This window comes from Rattus norvegicus, chromosome 2 (assembly GCF_036323735.1).
Source record: "Rattus norvegicus strain BN/NHsdMcwi chromosome 2, GRCr8, whole genome shotgun sequence".
Classification (NCBI taxonomy): Eukaryota; Metazoa; Chordata; class Mammalia; order Rodentia; family Muridae; genus Rattus; species Rattus norvegicus.
The window spans coordinates 47,294,543-47,308,668 of NC_086020.1; the positions used below are offsets into that span (position 1 = coordinate 47,294,543).

Sequence of the window (14,126 nt, forward strand, 5' to 3'; positions counted from 1 at the left end):
GTTGAATTATATGCCATAAGAAGAATCACAAAAGTCAGAGTTCCTTAGGAAAACCGTCTGCTAAGTAAAAAATGAAAAGACAACACAAAGCTTCATTATAATAATGCTAATCTATTAATTGTTATATACTGTTTTCATTTGGTAACTGATACCGTGAAAGCTCCAGTGCTTCCCAAGAGGCGATCTTATTTCCTAGTTTAGGTGATGGCCGTCAGTAAACCAACTCATCCTGGTGGCTCTGGGGCCTCTCCATTCCAGGCTTCTCTGACATGCACTTAGTCAATGTGGTACACTTACTGGGGCACACCTGTCCCATGGCCAGTTGGATGCTGGGCCAGACCTCCCCTTCCACAGTTGAATTAATACCTTCATGCGCTTGCTCAGAACCCAGTGGGGGGAGATGGACAGCAAGCACGCGTGACAGAGTGGGAGTGTTGTGCTAGTGAAGGGAAGACCATGAAAAATGCCATTCAGATTAGACCAAGGAGCACAGAAGAGATGGGAGATGGGGGGGTGTTGAGCTCAACTTTGAAAACCGCAGAGAAGTTGGTGAGCATTGACGGGTAGGCTTCTTAGATGACATGGACCAAGAAAGCGAGTATGTGGTCTCCATTGGGGTCAAGTCTGTAGTGGGAAAATAACAGTAAAAAGAATTGTAATTGTTGTGTGGTGTGTGTGTGAGTGTGTGTGTGTGTGGGGGGGTTGTTGTTGTTGTTGTATCAAATCTAAGGCCAAATGAAAAAGAGCTTTTTCTGCTTGTATAAAGAATTTGTATCACCCTCGCAGTAAGTCATGAAAGTGGTTTTATGTGTTTTAGAGAGAGCATAGCCTCGTGGAGATGGTAGAGAATAATGTTTAAGGTAATGACATCAGCAGATACCATAATTGTCTCGAGGATGGTGGTAATGTTCTGACCAAGAGGCCTAACGAAATGGGTGGCAGAGGTGGGTGACAGAGGTGGTTGGCAGAGGTGGTTGGCAGAGGTGGTTGGCAGAGGTGGGTAGCGGAGGTGGACAGATGTACAGAAACCGGAGGAGACCCTGGAGTATGTGGGAATGAGCCTCATTTTTATGGAGCCCAAAGATTTAAGCAAAAGAATAGATTTTCCTGTTAAGGACTGCAAGATGAAAAGAAGTTAGTCGAATTTATTTTCTTCCTGGGCATTGCAAGGCTCTCAGTCTGAAGTTTTGTAGTGCTGAGAGGGGAAAGAACATACTTTGTCGAGCTCCTTCCTAGTGAGCTTGTGGTGACAACTTCAGTTCATCTGAAGGACAGACAACCAGGGAGCTAGTTCTCTTTAAATGTTTTCAAGATCTGACTCATTCCACATGCATAAAATATAGAGAGGAATACTTAACATGTTTTTGTATTTTCAAGACCTAATTTCTGTTGGGAAACATTCTGTTCACTTAACAGTGGGGGGGGGGTATAAAATGTCTTAGTGTTTCACTTTTAACTAAATTTGTATTTCTTCACTCTTTAGGGAAAACTGTGTATGTTCTAAAGCTCGTGTGGGTGAGGCCCTATAGGGAGATGCTTGTAAAAGCACATAAAGCTTGAGTTCTGCTACAGACAGCCATGCCTGGGGATTGCACTGCTGCTTTTAGTGGCTAATTCTGGCATTATAAAAGTTTATACTTTAAAAAATCAGATTTCCTGTCCAACCATTACAAAATAAAAATCCTATATCGTGTCTTTTCAATTTAGCTTCCTCTTTTGAATCTCCCAGTTTTTTCCTCTTTTTGACTCTTCTCTCTCTGATCTGTTAATCGTGTGACAGATCTCCAAGTCTGGAAAACCAGGAGTATATGAGAATCTTGAATAGGTCTCTTTAAATCCAATTGTGTCCCGTACATGCCCTAACTTTGAAAACCTCACACTCGGTTGATCTGGAAACACCGTGTCCATCAGGCCCGGTGAATACCCATGAGCAAGGATGGCAGACTGATGTGCAGACCGAGAGCCACGTGGGCCCCCGGTCTGGCTCAGCGCGGCAGGTCTGGCTCTGTGTGGCAGCACTCTCCTCTCTTCCATTCAGAGCCTCAGATGTCTGGCCCTCTGCAAAGCTGTGCGGCCGGGGTCTATAGCTGCTAAGCATGAAATCCCCTGCTTCTGTTTGTTTCTTTTGTTGCCACGAGTTAATAGGGACAGAGACAGGAGACAGCCCAGAACAAAGCAGAAATAATGGAGTATTTTACCCCAAAAAAAGGAATGTGGGTTGAGAAATACAAAGGGTGTACTGCAAAGACAGACTTAGTGTCCCGAGGCACTGTGTTGTATCTGCCAGCAGCCCCAGCCCTGGGACAATTCCGGACTGGAGCCTTCATCTATGAGTGAGCTCTCAGCCCAAAGGTTTTACCCATCTTCTATGAAAACAGTTGATTGTTTTTCTTACTAGGGTTTTAAAGGGCAGTGGGGTTTTTCACCTCAAGAAGTAGATTGCTCTTGGAAGGCAGAGAGAGTCTTCCAGGCTGTCTGGCGGTCAGGTCAAGGGCGTCAGTGTTCCGTCTCCCTGCTTAGTATTTTCACTGCATTTGGCGCGGTTTTGATCTTACACTTTTCTCACGTGTTTGCGAGAACTCAGGGGCTTCCACGACTGTGGGACATGTTCGACATTGATTTGTCGTCTTACAGATAAAGATTGGCTTAAGGAGGGCGTGTTCCTTCTAGGCCTTCGTCGTTGCATGCATTTCTGTGAGACCTGGCTTACTCATGGATTCCCCCACCCCCACCCCCATATCTTCTTCAATCAGCTTTATTTGTTTATTAGCTTACTTTATTGAAGCAAAATTTATACACACATATTTATACATACGTCTATTGTAAGAACAAAATATATTTAAAGGATTGCCCTGGTAGGGAATTTTTTTCTGCATTTCTGTCTATAGAATCAGAAATCTATGTCATGCATGGGTTTCTCTTCAGATAAGTGGTGTCTTTTCCAAGGACAAAAAGGGGTTAAATGAAAGAAATGAATTGGCCAAGCCTCTCTTCTCTTTCGCTGCTACTATTTTAGAGGGTTAGTAGAACAGGCACAGGAAGTGATGGACGGAGACAAGGGGCATCGACGTAGCATCATCGCATCCTTGCGGGAATGAAAGGCACACCGTGAGACACCTGCCGGTGCAGGGGAAAAGGACTATGAGTTGTGGCTCCTTTATCAGGCGTCTTTCTCGTCAATCAAGGAATCAGCCTTTTCTCAAGGACTCTCTAAGTTCTTCAAAGCAACTGAAGCATCCCACTTATGATGCTCTGGTCCCTGGGCCTGGATGTAGCAGTTCCTGAGGCATGGGGTCACAAGCCAGGAGTCTGGAGGAGCCGAACAGCTCACACCTCAGCCCTGGCGCCTAATAAATAGTACCTGGACACATCATCTTACCTAGGTTGCCCTGTGACTCTGAAGTTGCTTTTCTATAATGCACTCTCAGATGTGAAGGACCGAGATCTCCAGAGGCTCCAGAAACAGTTCTGCAGCTAGACTGACCGCTGGGATCTGAATCCTGTCCCTGTTGGACAAGCCACCTCACCTCTTTGAACCTCCGTTTTCTGGTCCTGAAATCAGAATTACTGAATTAGTACTCCACAATTACTTGTCCTTAGCGCGTCCTTTTTCCTCCTTTTGGATTTATGTGGGCGCCCAGTCATCCTGATCCTGATGGCTCTCTTCTGCAGAACCTAAGAGGCTCAGACATGTCCTTCCACACATTTGGAATTGATTTGTATTTTGTATTGCGTTCCATTTTCAAAAGACAGACTCATATTTGATTATTGTGAGCCCTTACGAAGCCCCGAGTTCCATCTCCAGCACTGTTAATAAAACGAAGGGGGCGGGGGGGGGGCACCACCAACGAAGACAACAGTTCTAGAAATTAAATGTTCCTCCACAGGCAGCAGGCACGCACCCATGCATACATATTAAACATTTAACTGTTCAAAAGAGAAAAATGTGAAAATAACGCCCACCTGCCCCTTTCTCATCTTGAGCCCAAGCTCTGTGAGACACAGATGTACAAAGGGAGGTGAGCTCTCTCTTAAGGTATGGCCTTGACTCAGAGATGCCTCATGAATCAAACAAGCCTTTCCTAGGAGCTGTGCTCAGCTCTGCCCTGCTGTAGAAAAAAAGAATAAGAAAATGCATGGCTATCTGTTACAGAAGCCAGCAGGGTTTTTTGTTTGTTTGTTTGTTTTTTGTTTTGTTTTGTTTGTTTGCTTTTTGTTTTGGTTTGTTTGTTGTTTGTTTTTTGTTTTGGTTTTTTGTTTGTTTTGTTTGTTTGTTTTGTTTTGTTTTTTTGGTCTGGTGAGGCCTATATTTAAATAAGGAAGAAACCATGGCTTGGGCAGTGTCTGCGTGGCTGGGGGAAGACCCAAAGCTGACTGAAGAAAACTTTCCAGCAACTATAAAGCTTCAACCAAATTGGAATCGTGCTCAGAATAAAATCTCGTATTCATGCTGTAAAACAGAGCATTGATTGAAACAAATGCCATGTCCCACGAGGCTGGGAATTTCATGCCACAGGATGATAGGGAATCCTGGCAGTTGCAGGGGCTGATGCCAGAGCGGGGCTCTTTCAGCAAGCCTCTCATCCAGAAATATGTGGTGCCAGGACAATTCTCTCGCTGTTTGGATTCCTGGCCGCCCTCACAATCTATAAAAGTTTAACTTTTAGAACCACCAGTGAAACCCAAAATGGATATACCCTTGAGTCTGGGTGCGTATTTCTATCAGCTGGTAAATCCAATAGGAAAATAAAAAACACACGTGGCGGTCTTACCTGCGCCGCTGGCAGTGGAGGAGGCCAAAGTGCCCTCCCAGCAGTATTTTAAACAGGGGCTCAGCCAGTAGACAGAGAAGGGAAGACCAAGATCATAGTCGTAAGAAGGCCAAATGTTTGCACCCTTTGAAGGACTACTGTGTGGCTTGGAGGTAGCTGCCGTCTTCAAGTGCCAATGGAGTCCATAGCTACACGCCAAATTAGTACTTTGCAGTGCGGGGTCATTGTGCAGATATTCAACAAGTATCTACTGTGCTCACTGTCTGGCTACATCTGCAACAGTCTAACACTGTTCCCAACAGAAACGGGCAAAACTTGAGACCCCGTGGATCCTGCTGTAGGGCTGCCTACCAGACTCTTGTCCAAAGCCCTGTTTTTACCTTTACAGTTTGATTTGTTCTCAAATTATGTATTCTCGATACACATGACCTCCTTCCTCTTTTCAAAAAGGAACAAGTACTAACTGACCCTGTGGAAAAAAAGCCGAAATAGTCTAGGCGAGGGAGCCAGTGATGGTGGTACCCCCTGAGAGCGGGATTACAGTTCAGACCGCTCTGTTCTTTGTTTCCTGCTGCATAGGGCCCTGGGTGTTGTGTGCAGAACCTGACTTGAGAGCTAGGGTGGGGATGAGAATGTGAGTGGCTGCCCCGAGCTGATAGAAGGAACTCTGAGCTGGGCAGTGTGTCGGACTGCCAGACTCTTGCCCAGGGAAGCTAAGTAGCAGCCAGGATATCTTAGGGAAATGAGCATCACGACGAACAGTTATTTGTCCGTCTGGCGCCTCTCTTAGGAGCAGAACGCGTTGAACTCATGCCTCCTAACATCCTCCTGGAGAAAGGAAGTGGCAGATAGTGTTAAATGTTACTGGTTAATCATGGGGAAGCTGAAGCGTGGATAGGTTTATGGGGCTCGAGCAGAGCCACACAATGCCTCAGTGTCTGGCCTGGGAATGAAGCCCGAGTTTGCCGCTCGCTGTCAGGACTGCCGACAGCATTGTGTCTCGCATTGTACAGCAATGAAAGGGGCTTACTCTTAACAATGCGAGAGTTGCTGTAGGAGACAAACACAATGACCTTTGGTACAGTATAGTCTAGAGGCCAAAGTGAGTAATTTTAAGTAAATTGACTATAAGATCCAAAGCTTCATTAGGTTTTAAAACAAGAAACAAATGAAAACTCTGTACAGTTTCGGGAGCCGACTTAAAAAGCGTGAACATTCCTCCCAGCTTTGAAGTGGCACATACTTAAAAGTTCTACGTTGTTGGCTCAAAATAGAACACTTTCTCTGTTAGCCGTGGCATTCGTTTTCAATACATATGTATTCCTGGGTTTCTGGGATAGGTCTTAAATACCTTTCTGTAAGAACTACCGGTCCAGCATCTCTCTTCTAAAGTGCTGTATTTTCCCTAGTCCTGAGTGTGGAAGAGGGGGAGGCTTTTCCTCTCATTCCCGAGTCCTGAGTGTGGAAGAGGGGGAGGCTTTTCCTCTCATTCCCGAGTCCTGAGTGTGGAAGAGGGGGAGGCTTTTCCTCTCATTCCCGAGTCCTGAGTGTGGAAGAGGGGGCGGCTTTCCCTCTCATTCCCGAGTCCTGAGTGTGGAAGAGGGGGCGGCTTTCCCTCTCATTCCCGAGTCCTGAGTGTGGAAGAGGGGGAGGCTTTTCCTCTCATTCAGATTTAGTTTGGGTTCCATCAGTTGGGACCACAGAGCTGGGGACTGGGGACAGTGATGGGGTGTGTCCAGGGTATTGTCATACTGGGTGACATTGCAGGCTGTGTGAGTCAGCCAGGGGAGGGAGCTGACACTACGGGGAGAGAACAGAAGAGGAAAGGAGTATTGTTGCTCAGTTATCGTGGGTCAGAGTATCTGAGGCTTCCTCACATGATTCAAACGTTGATAGAGACTTTTGGTGGACTTGGATATAAAGTTGCTGTGCTCTGGATTTTAAGCATGGAGATGAAATTGTATAGCTTTAGGCACAATCAATCAATCTATATCTATTATCTATCTATTTATCTATCAATCATCTATCTGCCTATCTATCTATCTATCTATCTATCTATCTATCTATCTATCTATCTATCTCTCTAGTATGTGTACATCCACAGCATCTTTGTAGAGGTCAGAGATAGATATCTCATGGGAGTTAGCTGTCCCCTTCAACTACATGGGAGTGAACTGAGGTCCTTGGTGGCAAGCACCTTTACTCATCGACCCATCCTTCCAGCCTCACACACTTCATTTTGTATTTAAGATTTAGGGTAATTTGGCCCATACATTGGGGCCAGTCCCCGTGCTGTCCAGAAGCTGGTCCAGAGGAACTACACAAGCAGAGCCGAGTGAGCCAGGAGCTGGTTTCTAGAGAAATAAAGTCCTTCCTTGTTTCCCCCAACCAAAGACCAAAGCAGCCAGTGTAGAAGACCCCTCCTAATGGAAGCAGCTGCTAGCCAGTGGCCACCTCCAAGGAACTATATGTGCCCACGAAGAGATCTGTCTAGATTCACGAGGAGTCTAAGGGACGAGGAATCATTGTAGATAGCGTAGTCTTCACGTGAGTCCAGAAAATGACGTGCTGGCGTAGAGAAGGCTGATGACTATTGTGGTCATTGATCTTGTAGTAGAAAGCATAGTGGGACTAAAGGACAGGCCAAGGAAGAGTGACAGTGATGCTGCGGTAGGGTGGGCCACCGTAGGAAGGCAGCCTGAAATCATTAAGACTCCTCAGACTTGAAAAGAAGAAAGGAAAAATGATTGGCGTTTAATGAATCCATGTAGAATATGGATCATTTGCCTACCAGAAGTCAGCAAAAACTCTTACAAACTGAGGGAAAAATGAACTTGGGGTAAAAGGAACCTCTAGTGTACTGAGAAAGTAGACCTTGTACTTCAAAAACTGGTCTTTGGGGGACGTGGCTAACTTCTGGTGTTGAAGTGTAAAAGCCAAGGGTTTCTCTTACTTGTACACTTCCCTTTTAAACACAGGGGCGCAGAGATCCAGCGTCCTCTTAGCTCTTGTGCTTTCTCTTCTCCTTTTAAGGTAAAGCTTAGATATCATTCATTTTCCACCTATCTGTGACTTATTGAGGGTAGCTTCTTTGCCCTGTCCACTGCCAGGCACTGGGGCTATGAGACAGCATTGGACACACGTGGTTCCCACAGTCTGGCAGGGGAATACGAAACCATAATCTTCTGTATGTGGATTCACAGACATGCTGTGAGAGCTTGACATTGGTTGCTAACACAGTCTCAGATCGGAGGTGTCTGCTCCCAGGAAAGGGTGGTTAAGCTGAAACCAAAGAACTGTTGGCAAAGCCAGCGGAAGAGGGAATAGCATAGGCAAATGGCTGAGGTGAGAGATGCTCAGCCAGGTTTGGAATTAGTGGTGGACATGAGGCTGGCAGAGCCAGCTGTGACTTGTCTGGATGTGGTTCCACACCACAATAAGAGTTCACAACCATAGGTCAGGAGACATAACTGAGGAACGTTAAGCATATAGAATGGATTTTGTTTTTATGAACAGTCACTGTAGGTGCTATGGAGAACAGAGGGCAAGGTTAACTATTCCTGGAAACAGTGGGAGAGTGGTAGTATCTAGGGGATAGCCTAGGCAAAACACTCCAGTAGACTGTGTAGAGTAGCAGTTCTCAACCTGTGGGGTCATGACTCCCACAGGGCTCACATAGCAGACATCCTGCACATCAGGCATTTACATTATGATTCATAACAATAACAAAATTATAGTTATGAAATAGCAATGGAAATAATTTTATGGTTGGGGTCACTGCAACATGATCTGTATTAATGGGCCACAGCCTTAGAAAGGTTGAGAACCACTGCTCTGGTTCGGGCTATGTGACCACTGCTCAGAGGCCATGTGGACTAGACTTGATCATGTGTTAGAAATGAGGGAGAGGAATACTCAATCTTGATTATGAGACTGTGGCAGCCAAGGAACACTCAGATCTTACCTGAGAGGAATCACCACAACATTTATAGGTCTCTTTTCTTTATGGGATTAGACAATCAAATTAGGAGTTTTCCTTCCTCCTTACTTGTATTTCTAGTCTCTTATGAATTAATGTTCCTATTAAATGAATATTGGGAACCTTAAAGATTCTGGAAAGTGGTACACAGCCAACATCTTAATTGGATTTGAGATGAATTAAAATATCAAACATTAATGAATGATAGCCTGTGACTACAAACCTTTGTCTTTACTCATGAAGACCACATAAGTTTGTATGACTGCTGAGAAACTGTTAGAGTTCGTAGAATCCCGAGGTCAGTTAACCTCAAACCCAAGTTAGACCAAGGCCTAACTTGTGATTTAAGAGACTTCCCTTGAAGTGACATCAAAACAAGAGGACCGAGTGCTCAGAGGTACATCTATCCTGTGTGCTCTGCTGTCAGTTCGCAGCCCCAGCTAACAGTCCAAGCTTGAACAGAGTCTTAGGGTTCTCTACTCAGTGTCCCTGGTTAGGACTTGGCCATGTTTGCTTTCCCACACGGCCCACCAGAAGGAGGTGGAGGGAGTAACAGACTTATTAGACTTTTTCTGAGCCAGTTAATTGCAGATTTCAAGACCCTTCACCTGCAGGTACTTGAGCATGTGTTTTCTCAGAACAACGACTTTTTTCCCCTTACATAACGACAGCACAGTTATTTAATTCAGGAAATTTAACCTTATGCAACACTGTTATCTAATGTGCAGTCTATATTCAGTCCTCACTATTGTCCCAATAATGTCATTTATGGCACTTTCTTCCTCCCAGTTCAGGGTCTAATCTAGGATGCATTGTAGTTCATATTGTGCCTTCTGATTCTTCACGAGGAGCAGCTCCCTTCTTCGTCTCTGACTTTTTGAGACAGTGGTGTTTTAGAAAACAGACTCGGCATCGTACAGGATGCTTCTGAGATTGGCTTCCTGTAGCTTCCTCGTGGGTAGGTGCAAAGGCTGTTCAGTAGTGGGATGCCGTTAGAACCCCATGCCTGTTGCTTCTGCCGTATCTAGCGTGGTGGCAGTGTAGGCAGGCCTCATGGCTGGCTGCTGTGTAACACTCTCAGGAATGTTGATTACTTTGACGATGTGGTGTGGCCCAGGCGTCCCCCATTCCTGCTTCATTTTGATGGGGTGCTTAGTTAAAACCTTCACACTTGTATGGCTGTCCTGACTTTAACTGAGGTTTGCCTCCCTTTCTTTGTCTTGGCAGTGTTTTCGAGCACTTTGCTGCAAGGGACCACCACCTGCTCGCCCCGAATATGATTTGGTTTGTATAGGTCTCACAGGCTCTGGGAAGACCAGTCTGTTGTCCAAGCTCTGCAGCGAAAGCCCGGAGAACGTTGTGTCAACCACAGGTGGGTGTTGTGTCGACCCTCTGTCTCCTCGTCTCCAGGGTAGCCAGTTTCAGCCTACGCTGCCTATGTGACCTCCACTGCCAATTCAGTCCATCATGTAGTAGGATGCCTACTTTGACTTTAAATCCTCTGCTTCTTTTTCTGGAAAAAAAAATATTAACATGCAATAGCTATATCCCACATCCCCTTCTCTGTTCGTTTCAGTGACACAGAATAAATCAAGCTCACAAAAACACTTATAAAACCTAACCCTGGAGTCTGGGGAGTTGAAGCCTTGGGCTTCTCGGGTGCTGTCCCCCTTGCTGGGTTCTTCCAGCTGACTTGCGTTGGTCACGTGCTTGCTCCTCAGCACTCGTGATGTGCACTGAGCTTCCTCATCTCGCCTTTTCTCCTACAACGACAGACAGTTTGAGCACTGTTGATCCTTTACTCTTCACCACGTTTTACGACTTGAAGACAGTCAAAAATACAGGGGTTTCAAAAAAAGTGTTGTTTTGAGATTTATTTATTCTTATTTTACATGTCACATTTTACCTGAAGGTATGTCTGTGCCAGAAGAGGGCACAGATCCCCTGGGACTGGAGTTATGGGTATTCATTAGCAGTCATATGGGTTCTGGGAATCAAACCCAGGCCCTCTGGAAGAACAGTTAGTGCTGTTAACTGCTAAGCCCTCTTTCCTGCTCCAAACAGTGTTGTTGTTTTTGTTTTTTAAGTCAGGAGATATGCCCCATGCAGAGGGGCAATACCTGGCAATATGAAGACAGGTTGGCTGTCAGGGCTGGGTGAGGATGCTTCTGGCTTATATAATTGTTCTAGGCTTGTGTTGCCGGTAGTCTGTGGCTCGAAAAAAGGAATTACCTAACCCAAAATGGCATCATCAGCAGAGTCGAGAACCCCACTCCCACCTTTCCCTAAGGCTTCCTCTTTACTCTTTTGACAATGAGACAGAAGAGTGTGCATTCTCTACAGTCATGGCAGAATGGTTGTAGGTGAAGAAAAGGGCGACTGAGGTAGAATTGCCCATCAGAAAAAAAACGCAGCTCTTTCAGCCCAGCTTTTGAACACTTGCCATTAGATGCTGTTATATGTGAGCCCAGTAGTACAGACAAGTAGTCCACTGATCACCAAGACAGGCTTTATAAGAAAGCTGTTATCAACACCATGTGCTGCGCAGAGGTGGGGTACATGGTAAAGCTCTCCCCATTGGATTGGAAGCTGGTCAGTGAGCCAGGTTAGTAAGCAGAGACAAGAAATTAGGGTAGAAGAAGCAAGAGAAAGCATGGTTATGGGACCTCGGGAGTGTACGTCAGGGTAGGGCCTCCTAGAACCGTGTTTCTGCAGGGTTATCTGTGTCATGGCATGTCAGGTGGCAAATAATAAGAAATACTGAGTCTGGGCAAATTTACACCAAATCGAGAGACTTTAACTTCACCTGTAGTGCACAGAGATCTCAGAACCTTATAAGCAAGGAAACAGCACGCTCGGATGTCCATTTGAGAAGGATGAGGCCGGCCTTGATTTGGGGCCTGAACTGTGAGGGGCCCCTGGATGATGATGGTGCACTTGAGGTGCACTAAAGGCCTTAAGTGAGGCACTCACAGGAAAAACGGAGAGCTGAGAATGGCTAGAGAAATGTTTGAGGGAATTGGCAGCACTTGGTAATCAGTTGGCTTGGGACAAAGAAGGAAGGGACGCCAACAGTTGACTCAATTCCTGGCTCAGCTGATGGTGGGTGAGGAAATCATTCACTTGGGTTTCTTAAGTAGGAAAAATATTGGTGATCAGGAATTCCACATCAGTTCAGCTCAGGTTTAGAGAAAAACCAAGTTAGAGGAACATGAAGACCTTTTTAGATCTTAAGAGTTAAATATTAAAAAGATGTTTGATCTATGAAGAAATTCATGTGTATATGCCTGTAGTAAAAAGGGAGGGTGAGAGCAGGTGTCAATACTGGTAACTGCAGAGGACGAGAAGAGAGTTGATGCCTAGACCCTCTGCGCAAAGCTCCTGGGGAGCCTCCTTTTCCTGTATTCAGCACTGAATCTTCTCTCTCCCCCCACCTAGTCCCCCCATCAGCATCTATCAACTGCTTCCTTGCCATGCCTGCTCTTCCTAAGCTACTAAGGACAGATAGCACATCTTACTTGATGTAAACAGAGGCACAGAGTTTGGACTTAGATGTAGACATTTGTTGAATGAATAAGCAAATGATACTAAATTTGATCTCCATAGTGTTTTTAACCACCTTACCCTCTGTGAGCTTCACAATATCTTCTTCCATAAGTAAGAATCAGTTTGTTTTTATTCTGCTTTTAAATCACCCGAGTAACATAGTGATCTGTTGATTTTAACATAGCTAGGCACGGAGGTAGGATGCCGAGTCCAGTTTTTAAATGAAGTTCAGGGCTACTTAAGACCTCAGACCATGCAAGCACACGGTTGTCTCTAGAAGTCTATCTTTTGAGTAATGTGCTATGAAGTTACATAAACACCATTAGCATTACAAACTCCTTTCAGGCAAAGTAGCATCCAAATTAAGTGTAAGAACAACAAAAGTATTTGTTCTTAATATTTTCCTCACCTGTCAGGCATCACATGGCACTGTGTATAGGAGAGTAGTGTCGAATAGCAATGGGAAACTTACCTGCAAATGTTTTCAGGATTTATTAGTCAGTTGTAATGTGTTTTAAGCTTGTTTCTGTTAAAATTTTAAGTAATTTATGTTTCCCTTTTACTGGAACTAATCATAACACTTCGGTTAGCTGATTTTCTGATGAATTAGATAGCAAGTTGGCTAACATTTTGGGTATCAAAATTCTGTGAGTTGCAGCTATTTTGAGCTTAGCACAGGCCCTCTCTGGAGGCCTCTTTAGAGGTCCTTGCCATCAATAAGTTTATACTGGGTTTGGAAGATAAGTTTTCCCATGGTAAAGTGCTCACACTTGATTGCTTATTACATGCCAGGTCCTACGTAAGATACTGTGATATGTGTTGTGCTTTGTGATGTGGGTTGTCCTCGATGGACGGTATAGGCCTGAAAGTTGCACATGATTCCTATCCTGAGAGATCAAAAAAGGCTTCCTAGTGATCATTATGTTAGAAAAGTGCTTCACTAGATGGTTAGGATCCTAAGCCATGATTAATGAGGCAAGGGTATTTGGGATCTAAAACAAGTGATTCAGAGAAAAGTCTGTCTTACTGGTCAAGGTTCATGGTGCTGTAGGAGGTGTTGGTGTCAGGCCTAGAGAATGGAAAAGCTCTTGGGAGACATCTGTAATATGGAGAGATGAGCTAACAGAGACAATAATTGTCGGGATGCTGAGTTAGGAGCACATGAAACCAATGCTGTGAAAATGGCAGTCATATTGGATGATGGAAAAAGAATTTAAAGATTTATTTATTTTATATAGATGAGTACACCATCACTCTCTTCAGACACACCAGAAGAAGGCATCAGTTCTCATTACAGATGGTTATGAGCCACCATGTGGTTGCTGGGATTTGAACTCATGACCTCTGGAAGAGCAGTCAGTGCTCTTAACCACTGAGCCATCTCTCCAGGCCAAAAAAGAAAATTTAATTATGACTCAAATTTCTAACATGGTGTTTAGGGGAAAGCCACAAAAAGAAGTAGAGAAACCACACTAGGCAGCTGTAAAGTAAATGAAAAATGATAAGGGTGCTTGGGACATCCCAAGTTGGTATCAATGGGACATCTAGCACTGTTTCAGATGCTGAAGTGAACAGTTAGAAAAAAAATTTAGAACAGCAGGTAAAGCCTTGAGATACTACTGAAGTGTGGGCTTGAGTGAGGTTGGCTAGCAACAGTAGAGAGCGAAGAGGAGCGCTAAGCATAACTGAATTTCATTCATCCATGTCATGGTTATTGAGTGTTTTACTGTGTCTGCCACTGAGCTGGGCTGCAGCACGGCATCAGTTAAGTCAGATAAACGTCCCCACCCTGGTGAGTTCCTGCATCTGTGGTTGTTAAAGAATCTTAA

At 44.8% G+C, this 14,126-nt stretch overlaps 1 protein-coding gene across 7 annotated transcripts in view; it reads left to right on the forward strand.

Moving 5' to 3' along the window:
- Positions 1-14,126, forward strand: part of Arl15 (ADP-ribosylation factor like GTPase 15) — a 384,290-nt gene that overhangs the window by 123,166 nt on the left and 246,998 nt on the right. For all 7 annotated transcript variants that reach the window (XM_039103515.2, NM_001399590.1, XM_063282576.1 and 4 more), the window contains one exon: positions 9,979-10,123. In XM_039103515.2, the coding sequence (XP_038959443.1) occupies positions 9,979-10,123 (145 nt within the window). The remainder of the gene's footprint in view (positions 1-9,978; positions 10,124-14,126) is intronic.